The following is a 15,385-nucleotide window of genomic DNA, read 5'->3' as shown; positions in this document are numbered from 1 at the left end:
AAAAGCGGTGTTGGTAAAAACAATATATCACGTGCCGTTCCCGATAACTAAGAAGAAGCAATTGAACTGAACTGAAAACAACGACCGGAGAGAGTAAAACCCTAAGATGGAATCGCACGGCGGAGGACCACTCCGTTCACGGAGTTCACAGTCCGCCTCTCCTTCTCACTCTGCCTCTGCCTCCGCCACCTCTTCCATCCACAAACGCAAACTCGTATCCGAAGATCACGCGCCTCCATTCCCTCCTTCTTCCTTATCCGCCGACACTCGCGACGGCGCACTCACTTCCAACGACGACCTCGAAAGCATTTCCGCCCGCGGCAATGACTCTGATTCCGACGACGATTCCGAGGATGCAGTTGTTGATGACGACGAAGATGAGTACGACAATGACAACGGTTCCTCCATGCGTAATTTCACTGCTTCTAGGCTAAATAACGCTCCTTCCGCTCCTCGTAACAGTAAGCTCAAAACTGAAAACTCTACTGTTAAGATTGAACAATCTGATGTGGCAAAAGATGCCGGACCTACCGTTACCGGTGCTTCTGCTGGTGGCGGTTCCGTCCCCGGCATTGTAGTTAAGGAGGATGCAACGAAGATATTCACTGAAAATTTGCAGACTAGTGGTGCTTACAGTGCTAGGGAAGAGAGTCTTAAGAAAGAGGTAATTAACTGTTTAATTTAATCTCATTCAGCTTAATTTCATTTCATGATTAAATTTCATAGTTATTTGTAAATTTTGTTTGAGAATTTGTTTAAAAAATTTAAATGTGATTCAGTAATCACATTGGATTATTTACTTGCTTAGTACACTACTTAAATTTGTTACTAATGTCATAATTTTGCATTAAATTTTTTTCTTCTATTTCACGGTTTGAATTTACATACATGTATTGAATGAGTTATTATTACAAACTAGTTTGAGGTGATAGGTTTAATGGTTGTGTCTGTATTGTCCTTTTCAGGAAGAAACTGGAAAGCTCAAATTTGCATGCCTTTCGAATGATGGTGTCGACGAGCATATGGTTTGGTATAACTTTTATGCTTCCCTGCCTTCTTATTGACATTTATTTATGCAAATAATATATATTACCTTACTGCTTGTAAGCGGAGGACGCATCCAGCAATTGATTTCTAGCAATTTAAAGATGTAATTGCGATTACATTTAGCTTCGTTTTTTTATAGGAGTGATCAAATTAGTTACTGAATGGAATGAAATTAAGATAATTATTTTTACATTGAAATACCAAGTTAGTGGAATTTGAAGTACTACTGTGGTGGTCTTTTTATTAACTTGCAGGGTCTTTTTGGTGCTAATAAACAGCAGACCAATCTGATGCAAAGTATATATTTTTAGGATTGAAATTATGTTCAACCTAAAAGTGAAGATAGTAAAATATAAGTTAGTGGTTTAAAAAATAAATGTATCATACAGTTGTCAAATTTGAGTATAATAATAGTCCTGGACCAAATAACCTGTAACATACATAAGTATTAACCTAATGACTACATTTTTTTGTGCAATTACAAATTAGTGCTAGAATATATATATATGAAACATGAACTTGTATTAGGCCAAGGCACCCGCTCACCCTCATTGCATTCGTTCCTGCATACTCTGCTACTTTCTTTTGTTAGTAAAAAGTAAAAACTCATACAAATTTTTTAGTAGGAGAAATCATAATTACTGATATTTTGTTCCATTCTTGCCACTGTTATTTGTTTTGTTCCATAGGTTGATAGGATTGAAGAATATATTTGCTAGACAACTTCCCAATATGCCCAAGGAGTATATTGTTCGACTTGTTATGGATAGGTAATTCCCACAATTTTTTTAAGTACCCATCTTACTTTCTTACTCGCAAGGTGCTTAAATCAGTCTTGGTATGTTTTGGATTTGGAGAAAAATTATTTCTCCATTCAGGGCAAAATAACTCCCAGTTACACTGCCTAACAGAACTTAAAAAAAAAAGTCTTGTACTATTCTTTTATCAAATATAATAATAATAATAATAATAATAATAATAATAATAATAATAATAATAACAACAATAATAATGTTGACCAATGTGTTTTTTAGTTTGGAATGTAAATTTTTCTTCATTAGTAACAACTGGGTAGGATTAGAATGACAGCCTTAGAGAGAGTGAGGGTAGCACTTATATAGTATAAAAGATGGTGGAAACTCGGCTTAAGTGGTTTTATAAGTACTTTATGTAATTCCATACTTGTGGCATGATTAATAATAATATAATATTGTATCTTTTGCTGCTTCAAAGTTCAAAGAGTATTTGAAACTTGATACGGAGGAGCACCATAGGTTTACGAAATGGCCATACCATAAGGAGTACTCTTCATTTGTTTAGTTTATTGTGACTTCTGCCAAGAGGACAACTGTTCATTCTCCGTCTTATATCACTATCATCTCCATTCTTTTATTAAAGATAAATTTTGATTTGTAAGGGGTAGCTGTTGTTTGATAATGGAGATGTTTCTTATACAAATTCTAGTTTGCATGCATGGTCAATTCATTGTTGTGAGCTAGTCAATTTATTGAATAAGAACTGCATCCTAGATTTCTTTTTTTACTAAACCAGTTTTCCACTGCTACTCTCGAATTTTCCCTCATATTTTCTATGTAATTTTGAAACCTTTTTATATCAAATTTGTAGGAGCCATAAGTCTGTAATGGTTATAAGGCGTAATCATGTCGTTGGAGGCATTACATATCGCCCATATGCAAGGTAATAATTCGTCTCCATTTTTCTACCTTTCAGGTTCTAGTAGTCATTGCTTTATAATTTCTCTTGTAAGTATCTATATTTGTGTTGTTATATTGTTCTTGTATCAATAACTGAGTGAGAGCAGAATATTTACAATAACAGTAGTCATTTTCACAGGTTAGCTTATTAAAAAGGTGAATTGTTGTCTGTTTTACTTTTAGTTGTTGTTATATTGTCTTATTTGTACAATTGTACTTTCGTTGCACATGATAAAAATGCTTCCCAAGGCCCGTATAAGTGAATAGTTTGGGATTCAGTTTGATTAATATATGTTGTACGTCCTTGTTTTCCCCTTTAATTGTCTCTTGCCAATTTATTTTTTCTATAATTTTTCCTCCCCACCCCAAACAAAAAGTCTTTACTAAGGATTACCACGTGGTTTAATTTATTAATACTGTTGTAAATTATGGTTGATAGCCAGAGGTTCGGTGAGATAGCCTTTTGTGCAATTACGGCTGATGAGCAAGTAAAAGGATATGGTACCAGATTGATGAATCACTTAAAACAGTATGCTCGCGATATAGATGGGCTGACCCATTTTCTCACATATGCTGACAATAATGCTGTTGGCTATTTTATCAAACAGGTTCGGTTATCCATATTTAGATCATTACCATTGGAGTATGTATTGAGATCAGTAGTTAGATAAATATTTTGCTGTCTGACTAAATAGTACATATGTTATAAACAATTTCCCTAAATATTATTTTTTTGGCACATGGGTTGCAGCAATTCACATGGCAGGAAAAAACAATAAAAGTAATATGAATATTTCTAACGTGTAGGTGCAATGGCATGTTTATTGCGCCAAGCCACCAACCACGCACTGGCACATCATATCCTAGTTGGATTGTGCCAGTAGGACGGTGCATCAATGTGTATTGCTGTTATTGAGTAAAAGGGTGGTGTGGCTAAAGGAGCAATAATTTGGGAAATTGTTTGAAAATATACAACTATAGTATAGTATGAAGTTTTTATTTTGGCAGTGTATAGTATGTGTAGTTTTAAAATACCTAATTTGGGGTAAAAACCAATTTTCCGTCTCATAAGAGATTCTGTCTGACAAGGGAAATTTTCTTTGTGGTTCTTGTTGGCTTTGTAAATTACGACGGAGATACATATGGATTTTACTAACTGGCATTAGAAAATAGAATGTTATGTTATGAGTTCCTTCTGCCTTAAGTCTAGAATATAGTAGTAGAGTTATCTGTTACGAACCATCATTTTTACTTCTTGGAGGAGGCTATCATTTTTAGTTGGGTAAATAGGGTTTTACCCCCCTGCAAAATAGGAGAATTTTGCATTACCCCCTGTAAAATAAAAAGTTGTGATTCCCCCCTCGTAATATTAAGATTCTTTGTTTTACCCCCCTGAATTGACAACATGGATTTGGAATCTTAATTTTGCTGACATGGCAACCATACGTGGCTTTTTTTTTTACTGTTTTTACTTATTTAATTTTTATTTTGCCACATATTGAGCTATGTCATTTAAAAAAAATAAAAAATAAAAAACAAAAAAGGGGAAAAACAAACAGCAAGAAACATCAACAATCTTCACCACTCTCATGGGAAGAACAAACAACAACAACAAACTTCATCTTCAATCTTAAATTTCATCTCATCAATTCAATCTCAAACCCATAAATCCAAAACCATAAAAAACTCATAAGTTTCTCAAAACATAAAATCTCACAGTTCATTCTCCACCACCAGCCACCACCACCGTCGTCGTCCATCTCTCTTTCCCACAAATTGCATCTCTCTTCCTTGAGGCATCACTCTCAATTTTGTTGTTTGTTGATTTTCCAAAAAATTAAAATTAAATCAGAATTAATGATGTTTGGAGAACATGTGTTGTTATTTTTCTTGAACTTGTAATTGCTAACCCAACCCATATCCTTCACATCAAAGGAATGAACACGTGTAGAGACCAGGAAGGAGAGGGATGAAGGAGTTGATTATGTTAGGGTTGTTGTTGTTGGTGGTGGTTATGGAGGAGGTGGAGGAAGAGTTTGAATTGGAGGAATTGTGTAGATGATGATTTTTTTTTTTTTTTCGATTTAGGGATTTGAGATGAAAGTTGTTTCCTGAGATTTGATATGAAGGTTGTTTTTTGGAAAAAAAATTTGTGGGATTTGAGATGAAGATTTTTTTATTTTTTATTTTAAATAACAATGATTTGGAATCATTATAATAATAAAAATAAATAAAAATTCTAAGAAAATCCACATATGCATGCCACATTATAAAAAAAAAAGATTCCATGTCTAGTTGGCGAATTAGGGGGTAATTGAATGAATCTTTATATTACAGGGGGGTAATCACAAAAAAATATTTTGCAGGGGGGTAATGCAAAATTCACCCATTTTGCAGGGGGTAAAACCCTATTTACCCTTTTTAGTTTATTCGCAAAAGAATGTTCAAAAAGGCCTTCTATATCCTGGTTAAGTTTGTCTGGAATCTGATAGCTACAGAAGCATAATTTCAATACATGGTAGAAATCATATAGGATCCATACTCTGTTCTTTCTATTTCATTTAATCTTCTGGTACTCTGGAATTTTTTTAACACTTGGAAGGGTTTCTGTGCAAAAAATCCCTTATGTTGAATTAGCCGGATACTGTGTTACATTTCACAAATTTGCAATGTTTGATTGTATTTTCAGGGATTTACTAAAGAGATTCATTTGGAGAAAGATCGATGGCAAGGGTATGCTTATGCTCAATTTTATTGTCCTATATCTATGAGAAGCACTTCCCACTAGGACTTTCATTTTATGATTTTACTATGGATGCTGTCTATTAAGTGGACTGAAAATTTTGAACTTCAATTTTGTTATTTATATTTAGTTGCCGAGGGTGTGGGGCTGTTAAGTAAAATTGCAGGGGTTTCTAGTAATTTTGTTTAGATTATGATGCACCATTTATTTAAATGGATGCATTCTTGTATACTGTCTATGAAAATTCATTAATCATTATATTTACCTATCATTTCAGTTACATAAAGGATTATGATGGGGGAATTCTCATGGAATGTAAGATTGATCCAAAGCTTCCTTACACTGATTTATCAACTATGATCCGTCGTCAAAGACAGGTAAGATAACTTACGTTTTTTTATTTAGTTTTACTTTGCATTGTTAAAACAGGGTCATATATATTGTTGTAGATAAACTTTATTTTAATAAAAATATATGATTATAATTGAAAATAAATAATACATTAAATAATAATGTTAAATCTCAGAAAATCTTATATATATATATATATATAGTTACTTTTTATTTAGGATCTTGCAACGTCTTCCAAATCTTAGGTAGGATCTCAATCTTGACAACATTGGATCAAACGATTTTCTGTCGTCATAAGGATTGTTTTTACCTTACAATGTTGAAGAGCAACAGGAGAGTATCAAATATGTGATGTAGGAGGATTTCTTGTGTATATTATTATTTAGTTAGATTTAGTTTTATTATATTTTAGGTAGATTTCTTATTTTTATTTAGTTAGGTTTGTTATTTTCTTTTACAATCTTTTAGGAGATTTGTTATTTTTATTTTTCACTCCTATTTAAACTAAATTATTGTAGCCTTGAAGGCAACCTTTTTATTCAATAAAAATTCAGAGATTTTTCTCAAATTTGGTGGATTCCAAATTACTCTTTCGGTGGACTCCGAAACCCAATTTTGACAAGTTTGTGTTTGCCCATTATGTTTAGCGTTTTGCTAACCTAGCGCTTCCGTACTGCGTCAGTTGGTATCAGAGCAGGTTTCTCCTGTTCTTTTTCTAACGTGATCAGATGGGAGATCAACCGGTGACGAAAGCAGAGTTTTACGGTGCCATGACGGCTTTAACCGCGGCCATCACAGCTCTGACAACACAGGTGACAAAGTTATCCAACAACACCACCACTCAAAAAACTCAATTCAATTCCTCCGCCACCGCCTCTCTCACCATGGCCGCCGCCAACGATCCAAACAACCAAACTCAGATGGCGTTAATTCTCGGCCAAGATTCCACTCACTTCGAATCCCTAATTACAAATCTCATGTCAACCTCCAACGACCAAGATGATCCTGCTTGGCATGCTGCACTGACCGAGGATGAGGATGCTGGTGAGACTACTAACTATGGATTTGGACAGGAATGTTTGGACAGACTTTCAATTTCTTTGGGTGGGAACACGATTGTGCCGGTTGCGTCTGAGTTGTTGCCGACTTACTTGGTTTCCCCTGAATGGCAAAAGCACAATGCTGCGCTCGTTGCCATCGCACAAATTGCAGAGGGTTGTTCAAAGGTGATGACAAAGAATCTGGAGCATGTATTGTCAATGGTTTTGAATTCATTTTCTCACCCACACCCTAGGGTGCGATGGGCGGCTATAAACGCAATTGGGCAGTTGTCCACAGATTTAGGGCCAGACTTTCAAGTTAAATATCACCACTTAGTGCTTCCGGCATTAGCTGGTGCCATGGATGATTTTGAAAATGCTCGAGTACAGGCTCATGCTGCTTCTGCAGTGCTAAATTTCACCGAGAATTGCACCCCAGATATTCTAATACCTCGTTTGGATGTGTTGACACGAGACAGGTCCTCTCACTTCATTCAATGGGATCCAGGAGGGTGGTCTCTTGTTCATTGGAGGAGTCAACCTGCAAAGGAAGCTCTTTATCAAGACGAGAACTCGGGGTCGAGTTCTTTTGAGGTAGAGGAGACTGATGTAGGAGGATTTCTTGTGTATATTATTATTTAGTTAGATTTAGTTTTATTATATTTTAGGTAGATTTCTTATTTTTATTTAGTTAGGTTTGTTATTTTCTTTTACAATCTTTTAGGAGATTTGTTATTTTTATTTTCCACTCCTATTTAAACTAAATTATTGTAGCCTTGAAGGCAACCTTTTGATTCAATAAAAATTCCGAGATTTTTCTCAAATTTGGTGGATTCCAAATTACTCTTTCGGTGGACTCCGAAACCCTATTTTGACAAGTTTGTGTTTGCGGCTTGTCTTTATCCATTAGGTTTAGCGTTTTGCTAACCTAGCGCTTCCGTTCTGCGTCAATATGAAATATAAATTGAAAAGGAAAATTATAATTTATATCTGAATAGGAAATTTTTATAGTTATGAATAAGGAATATCAAAAGGTTCAACAAAATGATTCACCCTATCCCTGGTTGTGGACTTAGTTGTACATATTCAACAAAAGAGCACAAATCTGAACCAAGTTCCATAGTACAATAGCAATAAAAATATAAAGGACAAAACATGTCTTACTAATGCTATTCTCTGTCAAACCATGTCTTACTAATGCTATTTTATATATGCTTATGAATTTTATGCTCAATGCATTTCTTTTGTTTCTCTATGATGTGTAGCTAGTCTGGTTTAATATTGTGAAAAATTAAGTTATTTTTGTGTTGTATTTCAAATCATTTTTACAATTTTGAATGCATCTTTTGTTGGTCTGGTCTGATCAGTCATATTTTTTGGAATGCATTATCTTTGTTTGTATATGATGTATAGCTAGTCAGGTTAATTTTTTTTTAAAAAAATAAGATATTATCGTGTTGTATTTTCAGTCATTTTTATATTTTGAAATGCATTATCTTTGTTTCTATATGATGTATAGCTTCTGCTAGTCTATTTTTTACTTGCAACTCTTAATAAATCATGACGTGTTTGGTCATTGTTGGTTCTAATTGTAGGCAATAGATGAAAAGATTAGAGAACTGTCAAACTGTCACATTGTTTATACTGGAATTGATTTTCAGAAGGTATGCAGGACTCTTAATTCTGCTTGTTTCTGTCATTTCCTCCATGGAATTTTATGTTTTTTCCATGCCAAGTGATTTTGTAAAATTTGGATATTGTCATCAGCTCGGATATTTGCACAATTGCACTGCACTTACAATATCCAAACATGCTAACTTCCTTAACATTAACAACGAGTAAGGATAAGGAAGAGAATCATCTTTTATTTTTGTTGAAGCTGCATTTTTCTTCCTTTGCATGTATTAGTCTGATTAGAAACTAATAAATATTAACTTCCCCCCTCCTGATTGGCACAACATGCAGAAAGAAGCTGGTATTCCTAAGAAAATTATTGATGACATCCCTGGTTTGCGTAAGTACTTTATTCCCATTTTCTGTTTAACTACTTATCATAATTTTTTGTTTGGTTCCCATGGGAAACATTATGTATTACCTGTCTTCACAATATAGCATGTTTTGTGTCAATCTTTTTCATCTCTTTTAATAGGTTAGTAAACTTTTACATGCATGATATGTCCACCACTCTCATCCAAGGCCTTATGAATGGTTCCAAACCCTTTTTCTTCTTAATGCTGAGCATATCATACTGATTAACTTTTTCTGTTTCATATGTTCATCATAATTCTAGTGTTATTATGTTCATAGATTTTATGTACTGAATCATGTTCTGTTTAGGGGTGCACCAAATATCCGCTTCTACGTCCAAACCACAAATATATCCAGATTTGGTTTTAAAAACCCCAGATATTAACAATGGTTTCGTAACCAGATATGTACAAATGGTTGTGGTTATTGCTTTTTTAAATCTGGTTTTGTTAAATGGATGTCCTTGGTTGTCCATATCCATTTGCTGAAAATTTCCAAACTGTTAGATTTTATTTTGGGTCTAATTCATCATTAGAAAACTAGCTTAAAAGGTGAGGGTTGCCCAAACTTTATAAACGCTACACAGGTCATATCTCTAAGCAATGTGGGACTAAATCCACCCCTTCACACCCAACACAATAAAGGTGTTGGAGGCTGCAATGAAGGCAACCCAACTGCCGCAATTAGGTGGCTGGGGGTAGCCCACAATGTAAGCGGAATTTCCAACACAAGCATTCATGCTCGGGCCCAATGAGCCTGAAGCGTGGATGATGTGGGAAGCCCAACAACAGATCCAGACAGGCTTTTGATACCATGTTAGAATTATGGGTTGGGCCTAACTCAACCCTACAAAACCAGCTCGTATGGTGAGGGTTTCCCAAACTTTATAAATACTACAGAGGTCATATCTCTATGCAATGAGGGACTAAATCCACCCCTTCACACCCAACACAATGAAAGTGTTGGAGGCTGCAATGAAGGCAACCCAAATGCCACAATTAGGCAGCTGGGGGCTACCGCAATGAGGGCAAAATCTCCAACACAAACATTCACACACGAGATTGCGGTTCATTCCATAATCAATCCGATCTCGTATTCTCCTTTTCAGATTTTTTTCGTTCAAAGATCTCGTATTCTCCTTGTCAAATCTCATATTTTTCGATCTCGGTCCTTTTTCCATTTTTAGATTTCCTAACATACACACGTCGCCGCCGGAGGAGGAGGTAGCCAACAATGGAACTTTTTTGTTGAAGACATTGGCGTTGCGGCAGCTTTGTTTATCATTTTTGCGTTCTCAGATCTTAGGTCATTGAAACCGTTCTCCATCAATGTAGCTAGTCGTCACCGGTTAAAAAGCTCTATTGCTGAAGCTTGATTCGGTTCCTATGGTGCAATGCGACATAATGTTGCGATGTTAATTTACGACTGAAGCTAAAAAAACTGCTGTGCTTTGGAGAAGTTCCAGTTTAATCTTGTGATGATTTTTTTTTCACTGAATATTGTTCTACTTGATTAAAAATTAAGTAATTTTTTTTGAGAATTCAGTTATTATTATTTGATTTTGAAGAATCTCTTGGCAAATTATTATTGAATTTTTTTAATCAAATTATTTTTTTTTTCAAAATCAAATCACGTAGGTAATCTAGTTGTTTACCGAAGTTTTTTTTTTTTTTTTTGCATTTTTTTATGAAAATCATTATATTAATATTGCCTATATACTTAAATATAAGAAGTATATATTTGTATTTTTTGTTACTTTTTTTAGTCAAATCCTCCTAGTTATTTCTTAATCAGATTTATATTCAGTTTTTGATATAATCGGTTGTCATACCAAAATCGGCGTTATAGCCTGTTTTAAATCCAACTTTAGAAATAACTGGTAGAAAATTGGATTTAAGAAAATAACCCTTTTTAAATCGGTTTTGTAAAGATAACTGATTATATATCCGTAGCCAGATTTATAACCTGTTTTGTGATCGGTTTATAATAAAAATATAAAAAGATGGTTATAGTTATGAATCCAAATCCATATAAGTGGTTTTGGTTTGGCTATGGTCTGGTTTGTAAAAATATCCAACCATGCTCACCCCTAGTTCTGTTATTTATTATGTAAGAAAGTAATGCCATTTTTTGAAAGTTCTTGAGTTACGGGAAGTGGGAAGCGGTGTTATTTATGATGTGCGAAACTAATACCATTTTTGGAAGATCTTGAGCCAAGGGATGGTGGGAGGCGGTGTTACTTTTTTCTCGTTTGGATGTTAAGTAAAGGAGGGGAGAACTCTCTTACCTTGTCTCGGAACTAAATTTAGAGGGATGTTATTTCCCTTTATTCAATTTGAAAAAAAATGATGTCTCCCTGTCAACCCTGAAATTCAAGAAAAATGAGGAGAATTCGTGCTTCTCCTTTAGTCATTCCCCTTCCTCCTTAAAAAAATTTCAACCAAAAGCTTGGTCACCTTTCCTCTCCCTGCCCCAGACTCCCAAGTCCCAACAAAGATAGCATAATATATTTGTTCATCAACTGGGATGTTGGGAAAAAATTGCCATAACCCCCTTATGAATGAAATGATTATCTTTTTCATATCTTTTTGGTAATTTCTGATCAATGTTTTAATTAATGGTTGAATGCAATGACAGGAGAGGCTGGATGGACTCCTGATCAGTGGGGTCATTCGCGGTTCAGAACTTTAGGTGGTTCTACTGACAATGCTACAAACCTGAAACATTTAACCGTGCTTATGCGCTCACTTCTAAAGGTAAGTTACTTGATGTTGCACCTCAACTCAAATTTTCATTCATTGATTTTTTCAGTGACGTAATTGTAAACAGTGCAATACATAGATTTATATTTATGGATAATCACACCATAAAATATGCCTGAGAGCAGAATAGTTACACTGGAGAAATCACTTATTACAATCATTTTTCTTTTAAGCAGTCGATGCTTGATCACGCTGATGCTTGGCCATTCAAGGAACCTGTTGATGCACGGGATGTTCCTGATTATTATGAAATCATCAAAGATCCAATGGGTTAGAAGAATCCTTATATTTCATATTAAATTAACCTATGTCTAGAAGCTTCTCACTGCTTTTGCTATCCATTATTGGTATCATTTTCTTGTGATTTTCTCCCTTTGCATTTATTTTTTGTGCAAGCCGTATATTTTGCACTTGTTCTATATATGGTATAGGTCGCAATCTTGGAAGCATGATAGGTGAGTGTGACAATGTGACTAGAGTCAGTTGTCACCATGATGACGATGATGATGAGAGAGAGAGATGAAGATGTTGTTGTTTGGTGAGATGAGATGGAGGTGATGATGACGATGTGAGGAGATGAAGATGTTGTTGTTGCTGTTTGTTCTTCCCACCCATTTTTATGGATTTTTTTTATAATTTTTTTAAAATGACATAGCTCATTATGTGGCAAGATAATAAAAAATTAAATAAATAAAAAATGGAAAAAAGCCACATATACTTGCCACATCAGCAAAAATAAGATTCCAAATCCAAGTTGTCAATTTAGGGGGGTAAAGCAAAGAATCTTGACATTACGAGGGGGGAATCCAATTTTTTTTTTTTTGCAGGGGTAAAGCAAAATTCGGCTATTTTGTAGGGGGTAAAACCCTATTTACCCTATATAAAATAGTGTAAGTAGGACAAAAAAAACCTCAAATCACACTTGAAATACTTATATAACTTTTAAATTCATAATCAAATCTCACATAACATAACAGCATAGTTGCATTTCCTCAAAATTCACAACAGCATAGCTCACAAAAGTTATAACCATAGCCGGAGCAGATTGAGAGTTTGAAGCCATTTGGAAAAAAAGAGGAAACGGTTGCATGGAAGGGAGAGAAACGGTTGCAAGAAGAATGGAAATAGGAGAGGGAAAGAAACTGGGTGAATTCTTTGGAATCAGGCGTGTCAAACTTACTGTACCTGAGTTTCTAAATGGGCCTTCTGCTGACCCACAAATGAAACGGGTCATTTAACCCGAGTTCTGAAATGGGTCTCTTCACTGACCCGCAATGGAAAATGCTTCTTTCTTCCCAACCCTATGTGCGCCGTAGCGATTTCTACCACTGCGACCAGAATCACAGAATTGATTGGAAGATCGTAGAATATATGATTCCACAATTAATAGTGCCGATTCTACATGATTTTACTGAAAAGCGATTCTGGGTGTACTCATAATTGTTGAGGGTAACCTTAATCATAAAATCGTACAATTTTGCATTAAAATTGCAAAATTAACTACCATGCATATCAAAATTGAATTCTCTCATGCATGAATCTCACATGTAGGTTATATGAGATATCTCACCATTAAAAATCACTGTCCCACAATTTAAAAATTATACAAGTGAATATTAATGGCGAGATCTCCCACTTATTTCTCTTATCAGAAATCCATACATGATAGTGTCTAAGTCCATTATATATCAGTCTTGTGAAGTTTATAACATATTCCTAATTTACACACAGATCTGAAGACAATGAGTAAGAGGGTGGAATCAGAACAATATTATGTCACATTTGAGATGTTTGTTGAGGATGTCAAAAGAATGTTTTCGAATGCACGTACCTATAATTCTCCAGAAACCATATATTACAAATGTGCTACAAGGTATGGTGCTTCAACCTTCTGTTTATTTTTCTTCCTTTACTTGCCCTTCATATCGCCTATGCTGTTACTTACATCCTTATATTCATTTGCAGACTAGAAGCCCACTTTGAAAGCAAAGTGACATCGTTCCTTCAGTCTGGCTCCAAAATTCAGTAAAGACACCTAAACAGCCCAGCATACTGTTGTATTTTTATAATTATTCCCATACAAATCAATAAGTCATGTAAATAGTAGTTGCGACTTGAACTGTAATTTTATTCTGATTCTATTTAGTGTAGCTGCTTATCAGACTTCTTGTGCACACTTTATTGTGTCAGGAAATAATAGTTTACTATGTTTAAAGAAAGAAAACCTGTAATCAAGATGCCATCGAAAGATTTTGTACTTCTGCCAGAAATTATGTAGTTTTTGTTTTGTGGAGAAGACTTGACTATAGTGCCATAGGCACAGTTTGACCCGTGTTTCACAGTTTTATTTATACAATGTCGTTTAAAGCATTTTAAGATGTGTTGGTTGGTATGCGTTTTAAGCGGTTTTAGTACGGACAACATATGTTGTGTAAGGCGGCATTGTATGTGGCGTAAGTAATTTCCTTTTGTTTTTTTGTTGACTGAAATTATGTAGTTTCTCTTTTTGGGGTTATGCCTTGTGTTTGTGTAAGATTTGATTGATATAGAAAAATGTAAGATGAAGGGATAGTTTTCTCAGACCTAAGACAAACTATCAGGGATATGATAAAAATGAAATCTGAATACAAAATGTGTATTTTATAAAAGCTGAGTATAGTATATCATTATCAACTATCTTTGAAAAAATGGATAAAAGTTTCTAGCTTTACAAGGTTTCTTATTGATCAACGCAACAAGCAATATGGATGAATCAAAGTCTCGTTCAATTCACGGTGCTTTAAGTTGAGAGAATCTATTTTCAGAGTTTTATTACACTACATTTGTTAGTAATTACTATAAGTGAAATATTTTTTAATAAAAAAGTATTGAATTTTGTAAATTGAAGTCAAAAGAGTGAAAACCTATGTGAAAATAGAAAATCGCGAGTTTGTTGTCGCAATGTTGCATAGTACCAATGACATTTAAAAGTAACTGTTTGAAGATTTCAACAAAACATGCAGAAAAGTAACCAAAGTTAGCATATAGTATAATGGACAGAAGCTCTTACAAGATACACAAATCCTTCTGCACCATCAACAATGGCTCTTATTCGGTTTGCCGGAGTGGTGGGTGTTGTGAGGAGTACCTTCAAGATATCAAAGAAGTAAATGATACAAAATCATAATGATCAACAATTAATATAATGATATATCCATATTAAATCCATAAGCAAATAACCTTATTTTCCGGTAGAAAATGATCATTTCAAGACACTACAAATCTATCATTGAAGGCGTGTCTAGTATCTGACACAGACACGACACTGACATATGTGGTTACATTCAAATAATTACTTTCAATTTGTCAAATTATTATATGTTTACGTGTCATTATCATGTATGAAATCCGTGTCAATATGCATTTCATGGAACCTAGACAGTAAGAATAATATATGTATGCAAGAGAACTCACTTTTCCTTGTTTCTTTAGTTTGTTGAATGTTTCACAGATGCTAACTGCTTCAATGGTTCTGATAGCAAATCAGCCACAAGAGTGTATCTTTTAACTCAGATTCTTGCAGCTTTCTTGGAAGAAATAAAATCTATTTCAGGTTTTTTCAAGTGCAAGAAGCAATATGATTTCAGTGCAATGGCCATAACAAACAACTTGAATTCCCAATTCTACAGAAGAATGTATACCGGTTAATATTAGTATAAT

At 34.5% G+C, this 15,385-nt stretch overlaps 1 protein-coding gene across 2 annotated transcripts; it reads left to right on the top strand.

Moving 5' to 3' along the window:
• On the top strand, positions 1-14,056 carry LOC123888841 (histone acetyltransferase GCN5). Of its 2 annotated transcripts, XM_045938035.1 has the most exons (13): positions 1-664; positions 966-1,030; positions 1,737-1,817; positions 2,674-2,745; positions 3,202-3,370; positions 5,452-5,495; positions 5,783-5,882; positions 8,492-8,560; positions 8,862-8,910; positions 11,562-11,680; positions 11,863-11,956; positions 13,418-13,559; positions 13,652-14,056. In XM_045938035.1, the coding sequence occupies exons 1-13, from the start codon at positions 107-109 to the stop codon at positions 13,713-13,715; spliced, it is 1,626 nt and encodes a 541-aa protein (XP_045793991.1). In that variant the 5' UTR covers positions 1-106; the 3' UTR covers positions 13,716-14,056. The 2 variants fall into 2 exon arrangements, with proteins under 2 accessions (XP_045793991.1, XP_045793992.1); XM_045938036.1 differs by lacking the exon at positions 8,492-8,560 and having other exon boundaries at positions 21-664.
• Positions 14,057-15,385: the final 1,329 nt, after the last annotated feature.

The sequence above is a fragment of the Trifolium pratense genome, linkage group LG6 (genome assembly GCF_020283565.1).
Source record: "Trifolium pratense cultivar HEN17-A07 linkage group LG6, ARS_RC_1.1, whole genome shotgun sequence".
NCBI lineage: Eukaryota > Viridiplantae > Streptophyta > Magnoliopsida > Fabales > Fabaceae > Trifolium > Trifolium pratense.
The sequence above is the reverse complement of the archived record's forward strand: the minus strand, read 5'-3'. Positions and strand labels throughout refer to the sequence as shown.

What these genes read in the sequence shown, in the direction of transcription:
- LOC123888841 (XM_045938035.1), top strand. Translation starts at nt 107, where the DNA reads ATGGAATCGCACGGCGGAGGACCACTCCGTTCACGGAGTTCACAGTCC. An exon ending in GTCGACGAGCATATGGTTTG is followed by an intron (nt 1,031 to 1,736) that starts GTATAACTTTTA and finishes TTTGTTCCATAG; the next exon opens with GTTGATAGGATTGAAGAATA. An exon ending in GTTCGACTTGTTATGGATAG is followed by an intron (nt 1,818 to 2,673) that starts GTAATTCCCACA and finishes TCAAATTTGTAG; the next exon opens with GAGCCATAAGTCTGTAATGG.